The sequence below is a fragment of the Nelumbo lutea genome, chromosome 1 (genome assembly GCF_056320005.1).
Source record: "Nelumbo lutea isolate HS-2025 chromosome 1, American lotus-T2T, whole genome shotgun sequence".
Taxonomy (NCBI): domain Eukaryota; kingdom Viridiplantae; phylum Streptophyta; class Magnoliopsida; order Proteales; family Nelumbonaceae; genus Nelumbo; species Nelumbo lutea.
In genome coordinates this window covers 168,754,875-168,775,422 of record NC_142684.1, presented here as the reverse complement: position 1 = coordinate 168,775,422, position 20,548 = coordinate 168,754,875, and the positions used below count along the sequence as shown (strand labels likewise).

The 20,548-nt window shown below is 38.6% G+C and overlaps 1 protein-coding gene across 1 annotated transcript; it reads right to left on the bottom strand.

The window, feature by feature from the left end:
- Window positions 1–7,129: 7,129 nt before the first annotated feature.
- Window positions 7,130–16,447, bottom strand: LOC148879064 (uncharacterized). The gene is made up of 11 exons (XM_088973987.1): window positions 16,328–16,447; window positions 9,329–9,646; window positions 9,167–9,238; window positions 8,872–9,081; window positions 8,699–8,791; window positions 8,507–8,608; window positions 8,126–8,425; window positions 7,911–8,015; window positions 7,709–7,837; window positions 7,375–7,539; window positions 7,130–7,291 (listed from the first exon to the last, which is right to left on the bottom strand). The coding sequence occupies exons 1-7, from the start codon at window positions 16,445–16,447 to the stop codon at window positions 8,168–8,170; spliced, it is 1,173 nt and encodes a 390-aa protein (XP_088830113.1). The 3' UTR covers window positions 7,130–7,291; window positions 7,375–7,539; window positions 7,709–7,837; window positions 7,911–8,015; window positions 8,126–8,167.
- Between the last annotated feature and the right edge of the window lie 4,101 nt (window positions 16,448–20,548).

Genomic DNA, 20,548 nt, shown 5'->3' with positions numbered 1-20,548 from the left:
TAGGATAAGATGTGTGGGAAACGTCGTCGTTTGGTTCACCATCCAGGCATCCACCCAAACGAGTTTTTTTTTTAAACGCCGGTTGCCTTTTGAAGATTTTCGCTGTAAGAGCAAGATATCGCGCAATGATTTGTCCGACGACACTCCCAGTAAGAAGCAGAAGAATCAAAGAGAAAATATGAAAAATCTAACTCTCGCTTTCGCTGAAATGTGTAAAGCAGCGGTGTAAGTAAGCTGTAAAGAAAGAAATCCAGTCCCAAGAATCTTCGTATGTTCTATGTATCCCATCTAATCTATCTATCTATCTATATCTAATAAATAAATAAATAAAACCGTATTTAACGCAATAACCATCATCATACGCTCTAAGAATTAGGGTCAATGGGCTTCTAGACTTGACCGGCAGTTGTAGGTCACAGGCCTAGTGCTTATAAATCATGGGGCCTTACTTACTGGATGACTATTACAAGTTGACTATATGTACATTTGTTTGATCACAGCGGTCAGGTTCATGGGATCATTATTCATTACAATCTTTTGATCTCGGGTCCCACCAGCCGGGAGCAAAGGTCTAACCATTAATGGCCGGCCCACTGGCTTCGTCTGATTGATGGAAATATTCATCAATGTCGTACGCCTCTAGGCTTTCTTTATGGATTTACGTGAAGTTGAAACCAAAAAAAATATATATTGAAAAAAAAAGGGTAATCCTACTGTACGCGCTCCTCATAGTTGCTAGATACATACAATGGGACAGGGAGGAGGACATGGAACCTTGTACGTTACTTGTACTGAAGTGAGGCAAGGCATAAATACTGGGACTGGACTTTGGTGATGTATTGCTGTGATGACTGAGCTCAGCTAGGGTGACTGATGAGAAACATATCTCAGTCCAGGCTCCAGCAAACTAAAACTACCCGACTGATCCTAACTAGTTCTTTTTGGAAGGCCTGAAGATGTGGCAGCCTTTAGCTTTATTTTGTCAGATATTCTCCTTTTAATCTCCTACTCTCCAAACTAAAAATGACTTACCATTTCATTATTTTGGTCAGTGTTTACGATTTTCACATGATTCTCCTGTTTAGGTCCTTGTGGCTTAACCGGCAGACCCGGTTCACGATGCTCTGGGTAGTTTGGGATTTAGTGTAAGATGCGCTCTATGAGCAACAGATCCAAACTCAATTAAGAGGAAGCAAACAATGACAGTAATTCAATGTATATAAGGACCGATTTCCAATTCCAGGGACTCGTATTATTGTTCTTTATTGGAATTTCTACAGATTACCCGCCCGCACCCCTTCTCATAGATAGGGCTAATCCAATGGTATAACAGAGTAATGAGGGGTAGGGCCCCCTCCCCCCATAGATAGGGCAAATCCAACGGTGTAACAGAGTAATGAGGGGCCCAGGCTGCAACTACACGCCATGTGGGCCCGCAGGCCCAATACAGTCTAGCTTTGAGATAAAGTGGGACTGGGACAACCACGTGTACTGTTGATATAATGATGTATACTATTGTTGTTCTTTTTATTATTTATCTGTTGCTATAGAAACAAGGGCATACTTTTTTATCAACTATCATGTGGATGTGGTAGGGTCCGTTCACGAGGTCCTTTGGACCCAATCATGTGCAAAAGTTTCTACACAAGCATGAATGAAGACATGACATAAACCTTTATCCATTGCACAAATTGACTATTATTCAAAGGAATGAAACAACTGTTCCACTTGTACATCTTTTTTTTTTTTTTTTTTTCTGAACTGATTCACAGTTTTCTTTTTTTCTTTCTTTTTAAAGGAAAAGAATGATTTGGGCACATCCCTAAAACAAGCATCTTCCTGGTGGAAGGACGAAGAAATCACTGTGTACCGTTTGTTATAAGAAGAAAAAACTTAGGAGTAATGGCAGCTGTTGTTAAAAACCTGATGTGCTCAAATCACTCCCCTCCCTCCCCAACATTGATAGTCCAGTCCAAAGTCTAATATCCCCTCACTCCCCCTTTTACTCTTTTTTCTTTGAATCCCTTAAACCATATGTATGTATTCCACCCAAGGCTCAGAGTATTGATACCCTCGATACTCTTTTTTTTAATAATAAAAAAAAGTATGAAATATCAACAAGCAACTAAAAACATCAATAGTTGCTGTTTTATTAGCATTCAGTTAATAACCATCTGCCCACCATTATTTTGAACATTGATTTCATCTTGATTCCTGATAAACCAGAAAATTTAAGGGTTACAAACTTACAATGGGTCGAAAAAAAATGGCAGGTTGAAGTTAGACCGGGATTGGGAAGAGATCACCAAACCAACCTCACCCGGACAAACACAGTAATTCTATAATTCTTGGATAATCTGATAAGTAAAATTTTCATCACGAGATCCACGAGTGATGACAGAAGCTCATACAGTATATTGAAGACACCACATATGTTTGGGCTGTGGTCACGTCTTCTGCATGTGTTTTTTGATCCTTCACTCGCGCAAGTCCCAACCAAAAAATAAATTAATTAATTAAATTAAATATATAAAATCAGTAACAGTATGATTGATTGAAAATTGAAAGGTGAGAATGGACCCATAGATTAGGAGAGAAGTGAAGGGATAAGAGTAGAGCCTATGCAAATGCAACAATTTCCTCTCAAGAAGTGGGTCTTTGGTTGTCACCGTTTCCTTGAGGACATGAGCTGTGGCCCCTCTATCACTTGGTCATGTCTCTATAAGTTATTAACAAGATGAGTATCAGTATGCCCACCTAATACTGTTTACTAGGGTTGCTTGCCTCCTCTCTGCTTCTTTCATTAATTCCTTATTCCCTTAAAAACTTTTCAGAAGCAACTTGGACCACGAATTTCTTCAACAGGGTAAGTAGGGTGGGGGGTGGGGGGTGGGGGGTGGGGGGGGGGGTCCTTGTCATCCTTAGAGGGCACAAACTTATCTACAGATTAGAGAGGTTGATGGTGTGTTTGTGGGTGTAGGACTGTTTGTACCTTTGCCAATGGCCACATGGTGTTGTTGTGGAGACTTTATTATTGTATTGCCCAATCTACTACACATTTCTTTTTCTTCGATTCTTTTACTACCAAAAAGCCAAGAGGGGTTTCAAGTAAGGGACTAAGGGAGGGAGGGATACAACTTGCGACCACCTCTTCATGGCCAGTTAACTATGTACCATCATTGTCCTTGTCGTCATCGTTGGTGTCTACTCCTTAACTGGACTCTTTCCCGATGGTGACCTGACCAAGATTATTTCTAACTCATGGGTACATCTCCCGGCCCCTAACCCATGAGTGGAACTGGAATGAACAACACTTTTCACTGCATGGGTGGGTGAAGTAGAATCAATTAATGGGGGATTTATTTGATAATTAATATTGTCATTTCAATATGAAGTCAGAGGATCTCTATGACTCCACATATTTTACCTACCATCACTTTCACTTTTCACTTAAGATGACAAAAATCATTAATGTTATCCATTTGAGCTATTACATGGATCATATTCATGGATGCTTACCTGAAAACATTTCTAGCTTCCATTCAACTTTTCATCTTTAATTTGCTTATTCAGTCTGTCATATGCTGCTAACCAAGCAAGGAACACACCAATACAGAAATGTTTTAAATGATCCCAAAGCCTTATCTCATCCCTCTTATGTCTATAAAATTAATAAATAAATAAATGCACACAATAAATTAAAACAATGCTCAGTTTAGATAGATACAAGGTTTTGCACTGTACACAATCGTATTTGTTCTATTCCTAAACTGAGCCTTAGCTACATCCAATAGCATGAAGACCATTGTTTATACTTTAGATTGGTGGAACAATGGCCACCAACATAGCTAAACAAGTTAATTTCCTGGCCCTGCATACTGGGGCCAATTTATCTTCATCATCCCTTTGGGCTTTGGATCCCACTGCAACCACTAATTCACCATCATTTGGCATTCTTGACACTGTCTGGTGAGTTGGTGAATCTAACTTTTGGATAATGTTTTTTTTTTTTTTTCATTTTTGGCCTCAATACCTCCATCTCTGATCATGGTGTTTCTTCTCTTATCATATCTACACTTGAAAGTTGAAACTGTACTCTATCCTCCCACCGTCAACAATTGGAAATGCCTGTTATGACCAAGCAGAAAACAACCTAATTAAATCATCTCATTACATTGTTGAGGTATTCAACACTCAAAACAAAAATCATACATGTATCTTAGGATGATATACATTATCATCATCATCATCTAGCCTTGTCCCAACCATCTTGGGATGATACGAAGTACCACAAAGAATCTGTCATTGGAGTCTGAACATGGGTCTCAACTCAAGACATGATTCCTGCTGAAATGCATCATGGAATGTTCTGATATCTACAAGCTGTACATTTTACTTTGGCCCGGCCAGTCTTGTCCTATGAACAAGATGCAATGCAAATGGGTATATACTCAATCAAAGATAATGCTGAAAGTACTACTGACAGCTAGAAAGCCTAAGCAATGGCTTCAACCAAAATTGTGGTCTTCACTACTTGGAGATGTCAGTAAGTGGAAAATACAGTTCATACTTTTTTATTATCTTGCAAAAACTGGAGATTGACTGAATTACCAATTAAATGTAAATAGTGTCTTTCATCATAAGTAGAACTTCTCCTTCAAGATCTTATAAATGTATAACCATTGTTGCAAGTGATTCTTTTGCACTTTGCATCTTCCACTTACACAAATTATTAAAAGTAATTCATTTTTCCATCTATTGGCTCCTTCAACAGTTTTTACCTAATAGAAGAAAATAGATAAAAACACTTGAAACTCAAAAATTGGGGAAACAAGGCATGTAATGAATTCTTGAATTTGGGAGTAAGAGCCAATCTTTAGAAACTATACATTTTAACAATCCTTGAGTAGCAATGTGAAATCATGCTTTACCAGTTTGCAAAAAGGTTGATAAATTGATGGGTGATAATAATTGGAAAATCTAAAGATTCATGTATAGTTTAGTTTGAACCTGGAGAATGAATTACTTAACCAAGCTACTTTGATTATTTAGAAAATTCAATAAGTAGAGCTTTACATAAACATCGTCACACAACCTTATGTGCTTTAGCCATCTAAACATCAACGCTGCATCAAAAATTTTCTAATTCCTCCTCTAGTAATATCTAGGGTTTTCTACCTTGAACCTAGTAAGCTGACTGTATGCTTGTTGACACCATTAATTGTATGGCTTGCTTGCTGATACTAAATTTTCTTTCTTAGCTAAGCTTATTTTGAAATTTCCAGATTCTAAATCACTCCTCTATGACCTCTGTAGTTCATTAAAACATTGTCATTTGCAAGCAACAAGCACCACAGAGCCTTTAAAATATAATTTAAATTAACCCATCCATAACCAAGTACCAATGGATACTCTGTTACAAGGATTCACAAGTAAGTTAGACATTAAACTCAGGTGGTTGATATTATGCCCATCTTCAATTACTAACATCTGACTGAAACCCAAAATCCCTTGTTTATAATGAGATTGGGAAACATTATTAGATGGCCTCAAAAGGAGGGAAATGGTCTGTGGTGACTAGAATATCTTCTAAATGAGGTCCAGATAAATTTGCCAAGCTTGACAGTACGTAAAGAGAGAAAATGGATTCCTAGAGATAAATTCCACAGAGCATGTACTCTTCATTTTTTAATATAATACATAATCATTACTTTTCCTCAATGGGTGGAAAAAAGAAAATGGAACCACAGATCAGTTTGCAGAAAATAATTTTGCATTTCCTCCAGCTCTCAGAATACTCTAAATTAATGAATACAGATAAACATTATAAATCCAAATAGAAGAGAAATATATGGATTATGAAATTATTCATCATATTTGTCCATGCCTTTCTTATTATTTTCCCTTCTTCTGACATCCTGCTCTCCTTTTCCTTTTTTCAGTTAGTTTTGCAAAGCATTTCTTGTCCACTCTATCATTTGCACACTCAAATTTATTGCTATATGCTATATATTCTTTAGCAAGATGGAGTTCATTCTATGATTACTTGGGTACTGCATCCTTTGCAAGATGGAGTCTATTCTGAGTGCAATACTAACACCAGGAATCCTCTAGTTCAAAGATCCACCAGTCATTTTAACAACTAAAGTTTAGAAGGAAGAGTTTCTAGTCGAATCAATATATATATATATATATATATATATATATGCCATCCTGATAAAATAATAGAAAAAAAATGACAGTTACCTTTAATAAAAAGAGTTGGAGAGTAGGGGTTTGTTCTTGACATTATTCATGAATTGTATGAATAACAAAATTATCTGCTACTGACCATAAAGTAAATCACCTATCTTACCACAGAGATCCAGATCTAAATGGCTCAAGTCTACAACTTCACCAATAAAAACAAACAAAGGATCATGGGACTCTGAGTTTTTAAAAGTTTCCATAGCACCAAAAAGTGGAATGCATCATTCTGCCTACGAAAGGCAGCCCAGACATTGGTTGAAAACCTTATTTATCTGCAAGTATACTTGTTATTCAGTACCTTCACTACAAGAAAAATGGTCAAAGCCGGTGGTCTCGGCTTAAGCCTTTAGACCGCCGCCCTTGATCTAAGGCGGCGGTCAGGCGTCCACCCTCTAAGCCACTGTCGCCTTAGATCAGGACCGTCAGCTCAGATGAAAAAGACCGCCGCCTTAGGTTTTGTCAAACATTGTTTGCATCTTTAAGTGGCGGTCTAATCCGCCAGCTTAGATCCTAGATGACTGCCACCTTAGGTTTTGTCAAACATAAATTGCATCTTTTGATGGCGGTCTAAACCGATGGCTTAGATCTCATGTAACCGCCACTTTAGGTTTTGTCAATTGCCGCTTGGGTTTTTAAGTGCCGGTCTAAACCGCCAGCTTAGATCTCATACAACCGTCGCCTTAGGTCTTATTTATGGCTAAATCGGCGGTTGGATGACCGCCAGCTTTGATATTTCTTTTTTTTATTATTTTTATACTAGTTTAATTGCATCATTTTTTTGTACCTGCACTTTAATTCCAACATTCATCACTTTAATACATGTTTAATACAAATCTAATGACAATTGATATATTATAAACAATTTAAATAAAAAATGCAATTTAAAGCAAAATCTATTAATTTACAAAATTAATTGCTATAATATCCAGAGCAAATTGTTCAAATACAATATCCAATTGACATATAAAAAAATACAAGGACTTCAGAAACATCCAATTTGTCAAATAATGTAGCACATCTTCCAATGAAAATCCACTTAAACCTGCAAATTATAACATATAAATTGTTAGAAAATGTAAAGTAACTGAGATATTGATAAAAATATGTATAAAAATAAACATTTACCTATGCAAAATATAATGCAATCCTTGATGGCCTCTTGGATTAAAAGAACAACTATAATATTAACATGCCAAAATGCCCCATGCAATCCTTCCAAATTTAGTGATGGCAATGCAAGCATTGAATATGGCAAGAAAAAACAGCAAGAATGTTGTCTAAATGTAAACCCTGCAAAGAGAAATTATCTTAGTAAGATCAATATGGTATATAAAATTCTAAGAACTCAAGTATTGAATTATGAAGAAGTTGGAACACCAACAGTGGTTCCAACTGTTCTATAGCGTCCATATGGGCGCATTAATGGTGCATCACTTATAATTGGAACATTGATCCCGACCTCTGTCCATCCATAACCAAGTGGCACACCACCCATACTCTTCTGAGGATCTAAACTTGTAATGGTTTCTTTGGAAATGGATACAAATCCTCCTTGCATGAAAGTCAACAAATTACATTCTGTATTTTCCTGCAAATGCAATTGTCCTTGTCAACAAACACCTTACACTTTCTCATTTGTGTTTAAATCAAATGACACTTACTAAAGACACTTGTGATTCAATGTTGGAGCTAAATTGATGATAAAAGGGATTTTGAAAAGCATGTGGGGAGGAGTGTCTTCGCAATTGGGATGATTCACCTCGACCCTTGCATACAATTAATGAAACATAAGTATCAAATAAATATTTATGCAATCAAGTATAAATTATTTATATATATATATATATATATATATATATATAAACAAGGGTGATACCTATCTATTAAGCAATTGAGCTTCCATCGCATCCATCCGTTCTCACATAGATGCAATCTGTTCTTCCAGCTTCTGTGAATGCTCTTCGGCTGCTCTTTTACCTTCATTAGCAGCCCTCAAGGCATCTTCATGGCTCTGGCATGGGCCCCTGAACCTGGACGGAGTTGGGCCTAAACCTAGACCACGCACTCGGCCACGACACTCTTGGCCCATCACACGAGCATAGACATCATCGTGTCCTTGTTCACTGCCCTCATTTTGAGTGTCTTCCTCTTGAAACATGCAATTTTGCATTTCCTCCTTTGATATTATACAAAACTATTAGTAATTCAAAGCAACTTGTTAATTCATACCATTTAATACACACTTGAATAAATATACCATTAAAGAACCTGATCTTGGATCTACAGGTGTTCCATCCTTTCTCCTGTGTGTTGCATAAAATACCTCCGCACGTGATACATTAGTTTCCCTCTCTATTTTCTGTTACCATGAAGACAATATGTAATTATTTATAACACAACATGAATGAATGCAGAATGTATGATGAACAAATCAAATTTGTATATTTACCAATTCCTCGCATACTCTTGCGAAGCTCTTTGCTCCTGCTGTGTGGTTGATTGTATGTTTGGAGTGGTTAGATTTGTTGGTTGTGGATCTTGCCTATATTAAAATACAAATAATTTACTTTTCACTCATTCAAATAAAAAAAACAAAAATATTTAAATGTTTAAGATACTTACAAACCCTTTTTCAGATCTCCAAAACTGTACCAAATTTCTCCATTGGTGTGCATCAACCCGACTTTCAAGCTGCTCAATTGGTAGTGCATCTACACTATCCGGATCAGGGTCATAATACTTTTTCTTCAAATTGGACTTCCAATCCCTCCACTTTTTACCCAATGACTTTATTGTGTAGTCTTTCGTGTCATCATTCACCTTGAATTTTTTCTATAACCAAAATAATAAACCAATCATCATGTTTGCATAAGAGAAACGTCTAAAAAATAAACAAAAATAATAATGAATTTAATACCTTGATAAGTTTCCATATTTCTTCCTTTGTCTCTATAGGAATTCCTCTCCAATCACCTATGTCTATGGGCAACTGATTTGGAATTCATGCAAGGCTACCCAAAAATCTAACTAAATCCTTTGTTTTTTCATCATTGGGTTGGTTGTTTTCATTGAACCCAACTTCAATTTGTTCCCCTTCAAGCATGGTCCATATATCTATGGCCATAGTGGGGCCCCTTAACCTACGTGTTGTACGAGAAGACCCCTCTCCAACATGCCCACTAGAGGACTCCTCATGCCTTCCCAAGTTTGGTGACTGGTTTGGTGACGTAGTATCATCTGCGTCACGTGTTGACCCAGTATGAGCCATCGATTGACTTGCATGAGCCTGCGTATCTTCTATATTGGGTGTGTTACTAGTGGTCGGGCGGGACCCTGATTTATTTGCTCGTGATCGTGTCCCCTTTTCTTTAAGTTTCTTCAGTATATTCATTTTAACCTGTTACAAACCAATAGGGTACAGAGCTTCAAAACCCATAAATTCATCTTAACTCAGAATCCATTGTTCAAGATACAAGGTTAGAAGAGGTCAGAAATCCAACCACGCCTAGCTAAACTGGTATTACTTGCACCATAACACATTTATAAGATCCATCAATAGTTAAAAACTCAAAATTGAAAATAAAAAATTAATAGTACTTATTCATACACATAAATTTGATGCAGCTAAAGACAATTCAGAAAAGAAGATTCCTACATTTTTGTTACTATAATACGATGCAGCTAACTACAAAATTTGACATTACCGTGAACATCAAGACCATACGGAAATTAATAGTACTTTATGCATACACAAAAATAAGTAAAATTTGAATTAATAAGGATAAATCTTGCTAAAGCTGAATTGATAAGCAAAGAAATGGACTAAAAGTGAGAATTATGTAAAAAAAAATAACAAATGAGTAGTTTATTGTTAAAGTGAGCATTATGTGGGTTCAAGTCTGAGGGCGGCCACTTTGTGTGAAAAAAAATGAATACCAAAAGTTAGGACCATAACCAGTCTACCCCTCCCAAGACCTCAGATAGCTGGGACCAACATTGGGTGATTGCCTTTTTATGTATGTTAGCACATTACAAAGATACCCCAGTCTAATATCTATCTTACTTGTAGTATACTTGTAATATTATCATATTATCATATCCACATTCCTCAATAACAAATGAGTAGTTTATTGTTAATTAAAGGGTAAAAAGGATGGATGTCAATCGTAATTGGGTCTTATAGGGCCAGATCCAATAACTCCAATTAATGATTGAGTTGGTTTTGGTTTGTTATTAAAGACCCAATAGGGTCTGGTTTGGGACTAGTCCTGCACATTTACTTATTGGTTCAGAACTGATTCTACCCTGACCAAGATCAGACCCAGTGTATCAACAGCACTAGCAGCCAACTCAGAATTGGTTCAATAGGGCTCTATGTCTGGGCTTCTTTGGCCTGAGGCTTTATTTTTATGCTCCCGAGTTCACCATTGGAGCTTGGAGACGGGCACAGATGCTGTCATATCTATTTCAACAGATTTTTTTTGGTGGTTGGATGGATTTTAGCAGACATTGAATATTTCTGCAAAGGCTCCTTTTAGTCTTTCTTGTTAGTTTGTAAAAATGGGCTCCAGGAGGAAGATTTCTGTCTTTTCCGCCTAAGTCTAGGCTAAAGAAACCATCAGTGGCTAGGTGTATCATAGCACAAGAATGTATCTTAGTGCAAAAGGAAGAGTCAAGCTACTGCAAGACCTGTCCAAGAAGTTCAAGCACTAAGTCTGGAATGTAAGCAAATATGTTGCCGGGGGGGCGGGGGGGGGGGGGGGGGGGGGCACATATGACAAACATGCAACAAAACTTCTCAAACATGTATGTTTTCTTATTATTGTATTATGCCAACAGTTTATTCTTCTGCATTGGATGATCAAACCTGACAGTTGAATTCTTCCAACCATGTAAATATAGCCATAGCAGTTTGATGCCAATCCATGCTTCTAAAGATTTGTTTTTTTTTTTCATTATACACACACATTCTGATCAGATTTGCCTTAGTAAGACACTTATATAAAGCTGCTGCCCTCAATAGAGCATTAACTGTTGAGGAGTAGAGTGGGTTCCAATTTCCGAATCCTGGAAGCAAGAACTGAGGGGCCATTTATTAACTTTTATATAATTTCTTTAAAAAAATATCTAGTTTAAATGACTATTTATATCAATCTATTATGATGCCAACTGACGTGTTCTCTGGCTGGTTGTATGTATGTGTCGGAATTTCAAGCTTGAGTTCTCTTTACCATTATTAGAGTAAAAGAAAACAAGCCAATTTCAAAGTTAAAATGATGCTAACCAGAACAATAGGAAATTCTTTTGATCTCAAAAGACTATTTCTATTCAAGGTAGAAATCAGTGGGTTGGGTCACTGAGATTACTCACAGCCAATGACCCAGTAATTGAGATGGTCAATTGGCATTTTAGGTATAAGGGGCCATTTATTAACAGCTGAAATGGCTGAACTGAAACAATAAATAATCAATCCAATTCCAGCCATAGTCATTAAGGAAACAATAAGTCCATTATTTCCACATCAGCTTGTTCTCTTTTGCTGCTCAACCCCATGAGAATTTTAACACTTTCTATTTTAAAAAATAAAGAAAATCAGAAAGGTTTACTTAAAACATTCAGTTTCCTTAATTTCTATTAGGAAACTGAATACAATCACTCCCTAAGGCAGGGTATGATTCAATTCAGATCTCCTACCCACAGGATACTACAGCTGTACATTGGGAACATCTTGAGTATAGTCATAAGCTGATAAGAGGAGCCACCTTAAGTATAGAAAATAGTTCTTGGAATGGCAGACTTAGCTGGGCAGAGGAACTTCATCTGGAGGTAGAAAATTCTTCCGTAAGAGATTCAAACTGTCAGAGAGGTCTCCTTGGTTGTAACTCTCAAAGGAGTAAGAGCTAGCTCTATATCTGAGCTGAATATCTTAAGGGATAAACTGAACTTGGTCCTGGGATTTCATTTATAAGCTTGTATTGTATTCTGTCACTGCTTGTGGTGTTTTAATCATGTTTACATGTAATGTAGTAGTAAAAGGGGCCAGTGCTTGATACAATGGTAAAATTTCTTACTGACAAGCATGGAGAAGCAGATTTGAATCTAATAGAAGCTACTTCGGCAAAAAATGCCAAGGATTTGGTCCTTATCTGGTCGACCCCTCCTAAGACCCCAGATAGCTAGGACCAAAGTGGAATTTAAAACCTGAGTTCTAGTTTACTAAATTATATCATGAGAGTCTGTCTATGGGCTCAAATCTTGAATTTCCTAGTCTTTATTAGGGACCTACTCACTGCTGCTTCTTCTCCTGGATGGGTTTTTTCAGAGGCTTCTTTGACATGTCATCATCATCATCCTTGCCTTATCCCAAGTTCCCAACCATATGGAGTCAGCTACATGAATCTTGTTTTTCCATACAGGGGATGGGCAAGTTTTATTTTGTTTATTTATTTTTTTCAACACGAAACTACAAAATTTATTCAGATGTAAATGCAGAGACCATAATTTAATAATGAACATGGCACTGAAAAGAGTGAAATGATGGAATATACATCATACATGCAGCTGACCCAGAAGGTTGGAATAAGGCTTTGTTGAGTTCAGTTTAATTTAGTCTAGTACATGGAAAGGTGGGAGGGATTACTATTACTTGGTTTATGCATTTTGTAATGTTTTGAACTGGTTTGTTGTTGAAGAATTTTGCTATTCTTACTTTTGGAATGTGCTATTTGTACATTTTCCTAGAGATTCTTTGAAATTGTTTATTTTTTGGGGTAATATGGTTTAAGTTGTGTGTAGATTAAGGAGAACAATTCTTCATGGTTGGTCAGGGGTACCGTATGGTAATGGTTGATGAAAAGTACTGGCATCCAGTGCCTGATGAGTAGCATACAAGGTTTAACAGCCTCCTGTGAAGCTAAAGGCACATCTGCATATTATTCTCAAATTCAGCATCCAAAAACTTAAATTTCTTATTTTTATTATGGCTTCACCACAATGTTGTCTGCTGTCTACCATCAGGGATTGCAACCAGAACTATGAATTTTGAAGGGCTCAACAGAGGAACATCACATCTGAAATAGCTCTCCCTCTCTAACTCTCTTAAACAGCACATTATGCCACATGCTAACAGACAAAGATGAGGAGTTAATTTCAAGAAAAAGTAACAGAATCAACCTTAAAGACAAGGGAATGAATCAAGATGGATCAGTAGACAGTGAGTTTCTAATATGTTTATTATGTTAATTATTTTGTAACAACAAGGAAGCTATATCCCTTATACCTGGATACACCTTTTATATACATAGCCTAAAGGAAAAGGACTAACATACCCCTGATACAACCCCACCCCTAATGTAGGAGGGTAGGACCACAGTCTAATCACCAAAAGTCAAGAACAAAGTACATTACAAAGATAGCAGCTTACAAGCTACCTAGGAAAATAGACTCCACAATACAAAGAGACTATTCACCCCTTCTCTAAGCTGTATGCTACATCTAGAGAAAGTAATCAGCATGCCAACAGCAGAAATCTGCTGAATTAAAATATATGAAAGAAAGTAGTTTCTTGAAGAGAGAAGGAAGAGAGAAGGAGAAGAAGAGAAGAAGAGAAGTTGAAAGAAAAGAGAGCAATTAATTTGGCCGCCCCCTTCACTTATTATGTATACTAAAATAATAGAACAATACAAAGACAACTATGCCCTTATAGGGCGGCAAAACATAAAACAGCATATATAACATTCAAAAAACATAATAAAATTTGGACTCACATAACTACTATGGTCCCCACCTCCTATCTAACAACTAACATAAACATCTACTCAGAAAAACATCATAAAACCAATTAATCTTCAACACTCCCCCTCAAGTTGGGAGTAAATGTCACACATTCCCAACTTGCGTAGATCATGTTCAAGCTTATTCCTTGCCACCCCTTTAGTGAGAACATCAACCAGCTGCAACTCTGAAAAGACATAAGGCAAACAAACTTCTCCGGTTGTTACCCTTTCTCTTATAAAGTGTTTATCAACTTCAATGTGTTTTGTCCTATCATGTTGAATTGGATTGTGGGCAACATTGATTGCAGCCTGATTGTCACAGTATAACATCACAGGTTCTTCTACGTTCACCCCAATCTCACTCAAAAGAACCCAAAGAAGTTATGAGACACCATGAGCCATGGATCTATACTCGGCCTCTACACTTGACCTTGCCACAACCGCTTGCTTCTTACTCTTCCAGGAGATCAAGTTTCCACCTACAAAGGTGCACACTCCTGATGTACACCTCCTGTCATCTAAGCATCCTGCCCAGTCTGCATTTGTATAGGATTCTAGCTTCAGATTCTCATGATTTGAGAAAAGAATACCTCTGCCAGGGTGTTTTTTCAGATATGCAAGTATTCTCTCAATAGCTTCCCAGTGCTGAACCCGAGGTGCATGCATGTACTGACTCACAACACTGACAGCATAAGAAATATCTAGCCGTGTCATACACAGATACAACAGTCGGCTCACCATTCTTTGATGCCTCCCCACATCCTTTACCAATTCACCATCCACACCATTAATTCTATGATTTGGATCAATAGGAGTGTCTACTGGTTTGGTCCCCAGCTTCCCAGTCTCTCGCAGTAGGTCAAGTACATACTTTCTCTGTGAAATGAAGATCCCATGCTTGGATCTTGCAACTTCAATCCCTAAGAAGTATTTGAGCTCACCAAGATCTTTGATATCAAATTCTTGTTGCAATGATTTTTTGAGATCATCAATCTCCTCCAGATCATTTCCTGTCACCACTATATCATCCACATACACAATCAGATTGTGTTTGTGTGTCCAAAACGGATGAGTGCCCCTTTGAACCTGTCAAACCAAGCCCTAAGTGACTGTTTTAGTCCATATAGAGATTTTCTGAATCTGCACACCTTTCCTTTACCAACATTTTCATAAAAGCCTGTTGGAATGTCCATATATACCTCCTCCTGTAAGTCACCATTGAGGAAAGAATTTTTGACATCAAGCTGGAACAAGGCCCATGAATAGGTGTCTGCTAGAGATAAAAGAATACGAACTGAACTTATCTTAGCTACTGGTGCAAAGGTTTCCAGATAATCAACACCATAGGTCTGAGTATACCCTTTTGCTACCAACCTTGCCTTGTACCTCTCTATCTTGCCATCGGCCTTATACTTCACTGTGAATACCCATCAACATCCGACTGTCTCGTTGTCTAGGGGAAGATCAATTATTTCCCAAGTTTGGTTTTTGACGAAAGCATCCATCTCATCTTGCATGGTTGTTTTCCACTAAGGTTTGGAGAGAGCCTCAGTAACATTCCTGGGTATAGACATAGAATCCAGGGAAGAAAGAAAAGCACAGTAGGAGGGTGATAAGGCACTATAAGAAAGATGGTGTGAAATGCAGTGGGCTGTACACTTTCTCTTCCCCTTACAAAGTGCAATGGAAAGATCAAGGTCAGTGGGATCAGCTGCAACAGTGGTGTTAGGGACAGAAACATTATCATTAGAAAACATAACAGGCTCAAGAGGAATACTTGGAATTGTATCTGCCGAATCTGGAGTTTCAGAAGGACTAACAGAGAGTAGTGTGGGTCGAGGATGTGTGGAGTCAATCATCATCTGCCGGCACTGATATTGTTGTGAGGCTGCCCATAGTGGCTCAGGTAATGAAACTAGAGGTGCAGGTGGTGGCTGAACCAATGCTAGCTGAACTGATGGTGCAGGTGCTGGCTGAACTGATGGAGGCACCATAGAAACAGGAAGATGAACAGATTGTGAGTTCTCCTCCCCAAAACTCTCCCCATGAGGAGAACCACTCGAGAAGAAGAATGTGGATTCAAAAAAGGTAACATCCATAGTGACAAATCTGCTCTTCGACATTGGGTCATAATAGCAATACCCCTTTTGGTTCTGAGCATACCCACGAAAAACACATTTCTTGGACTTATGATCAAATTTCATGCGATGAGGGCCAAGAATGTGAACAAAAGAAACACAACCAAAAACCCTCAGAGGTATATGAAATATCTCTCCATTTGGAAAAATGAGGCTAAATAGAACCTTAAACCCCAAAGTCCATGAAGGAACACTGTTAATCACATGTATGGCTGTAAGAACTACATCTCCCCAGAACTGCACAGGGACTGAAGCGCGCACCATAAGACTCATTGCCACCTCCATAATGCGTTTGTTTTTCCTCTCAGCAACTCCATTCTATTGCGGTGTATATGCACAACTACTCTGATGAACTACACCATGTTCTAAGAGATCCATGGTTAGATCCTTCTCAAAGTACTCTCTGTGATCTAAAAACTTAGTTCTCACTCCAAATTGTGTGAGAACCATCTGATGGAACTGTCGTACTAAGTTAGGAACCTTAGTTCTCACAACTGCTCTGATGAACTACACCATGTTCTAAGAGATACGTAGTTAGATCCTTCTCAAAGTACTTTCTGGCATTATCTGATCTAAAAACCTTAGTTCTCACTCCAAATTGTGTGAGAACCATCTGGTGGAACTGTCGTACTAAGTTAGGAACCTCATCACGTGATTTCATCAAATATAGCCAAGAATGTCGTGTACAATCATCCACAAACAAGAGAAAGTAACGGAATCCTCCCATGGAAGGGATTTGATATGGCCCCCATACATCAGTGTGAACAATATTAAAAGCAAAGTATTGTTAAAATAATTTAGTTTTTGGTGTTAGTCTATTTGGCTAGTTAAAGTGTTTTTTTTTATTTCGTTTTTTCTGTTATGTTATGTCTGTTATTGTACTCAGGGGCACAAGGGTCTTTTCCCTTGTTATTTCTGCTGCCCTATATATATTATAATAAAGGCTGGCGCCGCCAGCACTATTACATTGCAAACCCCCTCTCTTCTCTTCTCCCTTCTCTCTTCTTCTTCTCTTCTCTTCTCTCTCTCTCTTATTTCTAGCCGGCAGTACTGTCAAGATGGTATCTGAGCAGGAATACTGACTAAAGATAGCAGATCGAACAACCTTTACTGTTCGAACAACCTTGCTGAACCTGGGCGGAATAGAAATCTGAATCTGGTACAATTCTTCCGTTTTTTTCTTCTTTACCCTCCTTGGTCGTGTACCAAGTGAAAACCAAATGATTCTAGGCTACTGAATGTTGTTAGATCTGTATACCTCTGTTTTTTTTGGATCGTGTGATCCTGTTCATGTGTTAAGACGACTGTAGGTCAAGGATGACCTATCATCTCAATAATTTGACTTGGTTATAAGTGATAAGGATCTCTCCTGCTGATTAATGGCTTTAGACATTCTGGAAGGCTGGTAGGTTGGGACTGTTAAAATCGTACAGGTCTGAAATCTGCCCTTTTGTTTTTGTCTTGATTTTTGGTACTGTTTGTGCTCAGTCTGGTGTTAAACCCAAGTGTGTGGGTGTGGACTGAGTGGAGCATTGTTTTGTGAAGTAAGGAGGGGTCCTAAGTCCGGTGTTCGGGATGAAGGGATAGGATATCCATCACATGGACGCCCAAATCTTGCGGAATGGACTAGGCGAATTTCAAAAATTTCTCCTATCTTTGCAGGGAATCGAATTCCCTATTTTAGAAAAACATATTTTTCAATGATCAATCTTGAACCATCAACCAAACCAAATCTGAACCAAAAAGAGTAGAAGGGAGGATGTACCTGATACGGAGAAATAATATCTCCCAATGGAGGTGTTCACGCCCAAGGAAGGATCCAAAGACTGCTCCCACTGAAGATGGTGCAGTGTAGGATGGAGCAGAATCAGCAATGTTCTTCAAAAGAACTTGACCCTTGGCAAGAATCAACTGGATGGCTTGTGAGTACAACTCCAATCAATCTTTTCCCAAAATATTGATATCAAGATCAGATCTTGATTTCTCCCAAGAACTGGAGATCGAACTGGAGATAATGGCGGCGGCAGGAAGAAGGCAGCAAGAGAGATTTCACAAGGTGCAGAATTCTCTCTTCTTGTGATTTCAGCTCTGAAGACAAGAGTTTTTGGGTTGCATATCTAAAGGCTGCCGCCCCCTCCTCCTTTTATAGATTTAAAGGGATCAGCTCCTAATCCTATTAGGAGCTGCTGATCCAAATTATATTTGGATTAGAAGTCCCTTTAAGTGATAAGGAAGAACCCTTATCTTATCTGCAGATCAGATCAGCCATCTCCTGATCTAATTAGGAGGCTTCCAGATATAAATCTTATTTAGATCTTGGACTCTCTAAGTGGATAGGGTCTAGGTTCAATCCTATGAGTTGATCCACCTCAGAATTCGCCCCTTTTAATTAACTGATCAAATCAGCCCAGTTCGAAATGGGCTTAAGGCCCAATTAAGGTTATGTACTCACTTAGTCTTCCAAACTGCTGCCCAGTTGGGCTTCCTTGTATGGCGTGGGACCCAAACATTGATCTACACATCAGCCACATGGGTTCAGCCCAGCCTTTGTTACAAAGCTGGCCGAATACACTATTATGGACAGTGCACCCCCTGAAACCCATCTTATGGACTCTATGGGCCCAACACTTACCCTAAGTGGTTCCTGGGCCAAGCCACCTTGTAACACCCAGGGACTATGGGCAGATGCAAGATTAGCCCATCAGGTATTATCCTCAATGGTCTTACACTTAACCTCTTAGCCCATAATGATCATACACTGCCCGACAAGAGAGGACCTCTCCCTCGGCTGCAAGGAACAATGTTGCACTCTCTGCTTACATGGATCCTGGGAATTAAAACCTTTTGCAAATCATTTCGAAACCATAATATATATACTTTTATATCTCATATAAAATATATTTTGCAAAACAAATCTCAACGATTGAAATCGGCTGCCGGCAGTCTTGGTTTCCATCAGTGAGAGTGCATCCCATTCATTACCTTTGTCCGACAAAGGGGTTGATCCCGTCACTATGATCACCCACTCAGATGAATTCTCAGACTGTCCCAACATACCCAGGTTTTGACACCCACTAAGGATCTCACTGATTGGTATATCAAAGACAGCCCAATCCAACACCTAGTGCAATATCATAATCGAGTCTAGGGGTCGGGTGTAACTTTCTAGTTTTGCCCATCAATCTCCAAGATCTAGGGCAATACTGAAAATCTGGCCCAGTTCATAGACTCAATTAATCCTACATTGTATGTGCCTAGGGTCTCACCCTGGTAGTTGAGACAGGCCACCCCAACCGACTTGGTGGCACCATAGTGTCAGCCTTGTCAGGATAGGTCTCCCTAGACCGACCCACTGGCTGTGAACATTCTAAACTAACACAAGTCTCATTAAGTGTCCAGTTTAAGGGTATTACACAGAAACATACCAAGGGAACATGAATCAAATATGCACTTTTATTCATTTACAATAAACTCATAAAGTACATCATTCTGATTGAAGCTAAGGGCATACAAAACTGTCTAACATGGGACTGATTATTTGTTTTGACCATGACGCCTGAAATCTTCAGAGATTTCAGGGAGCCACAATGGAGTGAGTGGGGGAATGGATATGAGTTTTCCCATGGCTGTTATTCCCTTTGATGGTCTGAACTACCATTAGTGGTCTAGGGGTATAAAACTCTACATCACTGCTTGGGGGAAAATAGGATACATCAATGGGAGAGTGAAGGAACCGAAGTATGGAAGTGCTGAATATGATAGGTGGAACCAAGAGAATAGTATGGTAATGTCTTGGCTCTTGGTTTCCATGCTGCCACAAGGAAGACTTTTATGTGGGCTGAAACTGCTTGTGAGATATGGGAACAAGCGAAATCCACCTATTCAGAGTAGAGACACTATGCCAAGATATATCAACTGCAAGCTGAATCCTCTACTTGCAAGCAGGGAGAGAGGAGTCTCTCGATGTACTATTCAGATTTGACATCGATATGGAAAGAACTTGATCACTATCAGAATGTGAATTGGAAGTGTGATGAAGATGCAAAGGCATATAAGTCACTTGTATCTCAGCAACAAGTTTTTGCCTTCCTTCTAGGGCTGAATCCTTCGTGTGAGTCCATCAGGGTGCAGATCTTGGGCAGTAAAGACTCGCCATCAGTTCAGGAGGTGTATGCCTTGGTGCAGTCAAAAGAGAGTAGAAGAAGTGTGATGAATGGTGTAGAAGGGGAGTCAGTTGCCCTAGCTGTCTGGGGAAATTCAGATACACATGTCGGAGGTGGTTTTAAAAAGGGTGACTCTAAAAAAAAAACAGATGATAAGAGCAAACTTTGGTGCACTCACTGCCAGAAGACACGAACACGAGAGATACATGTTGGGATCTCCATG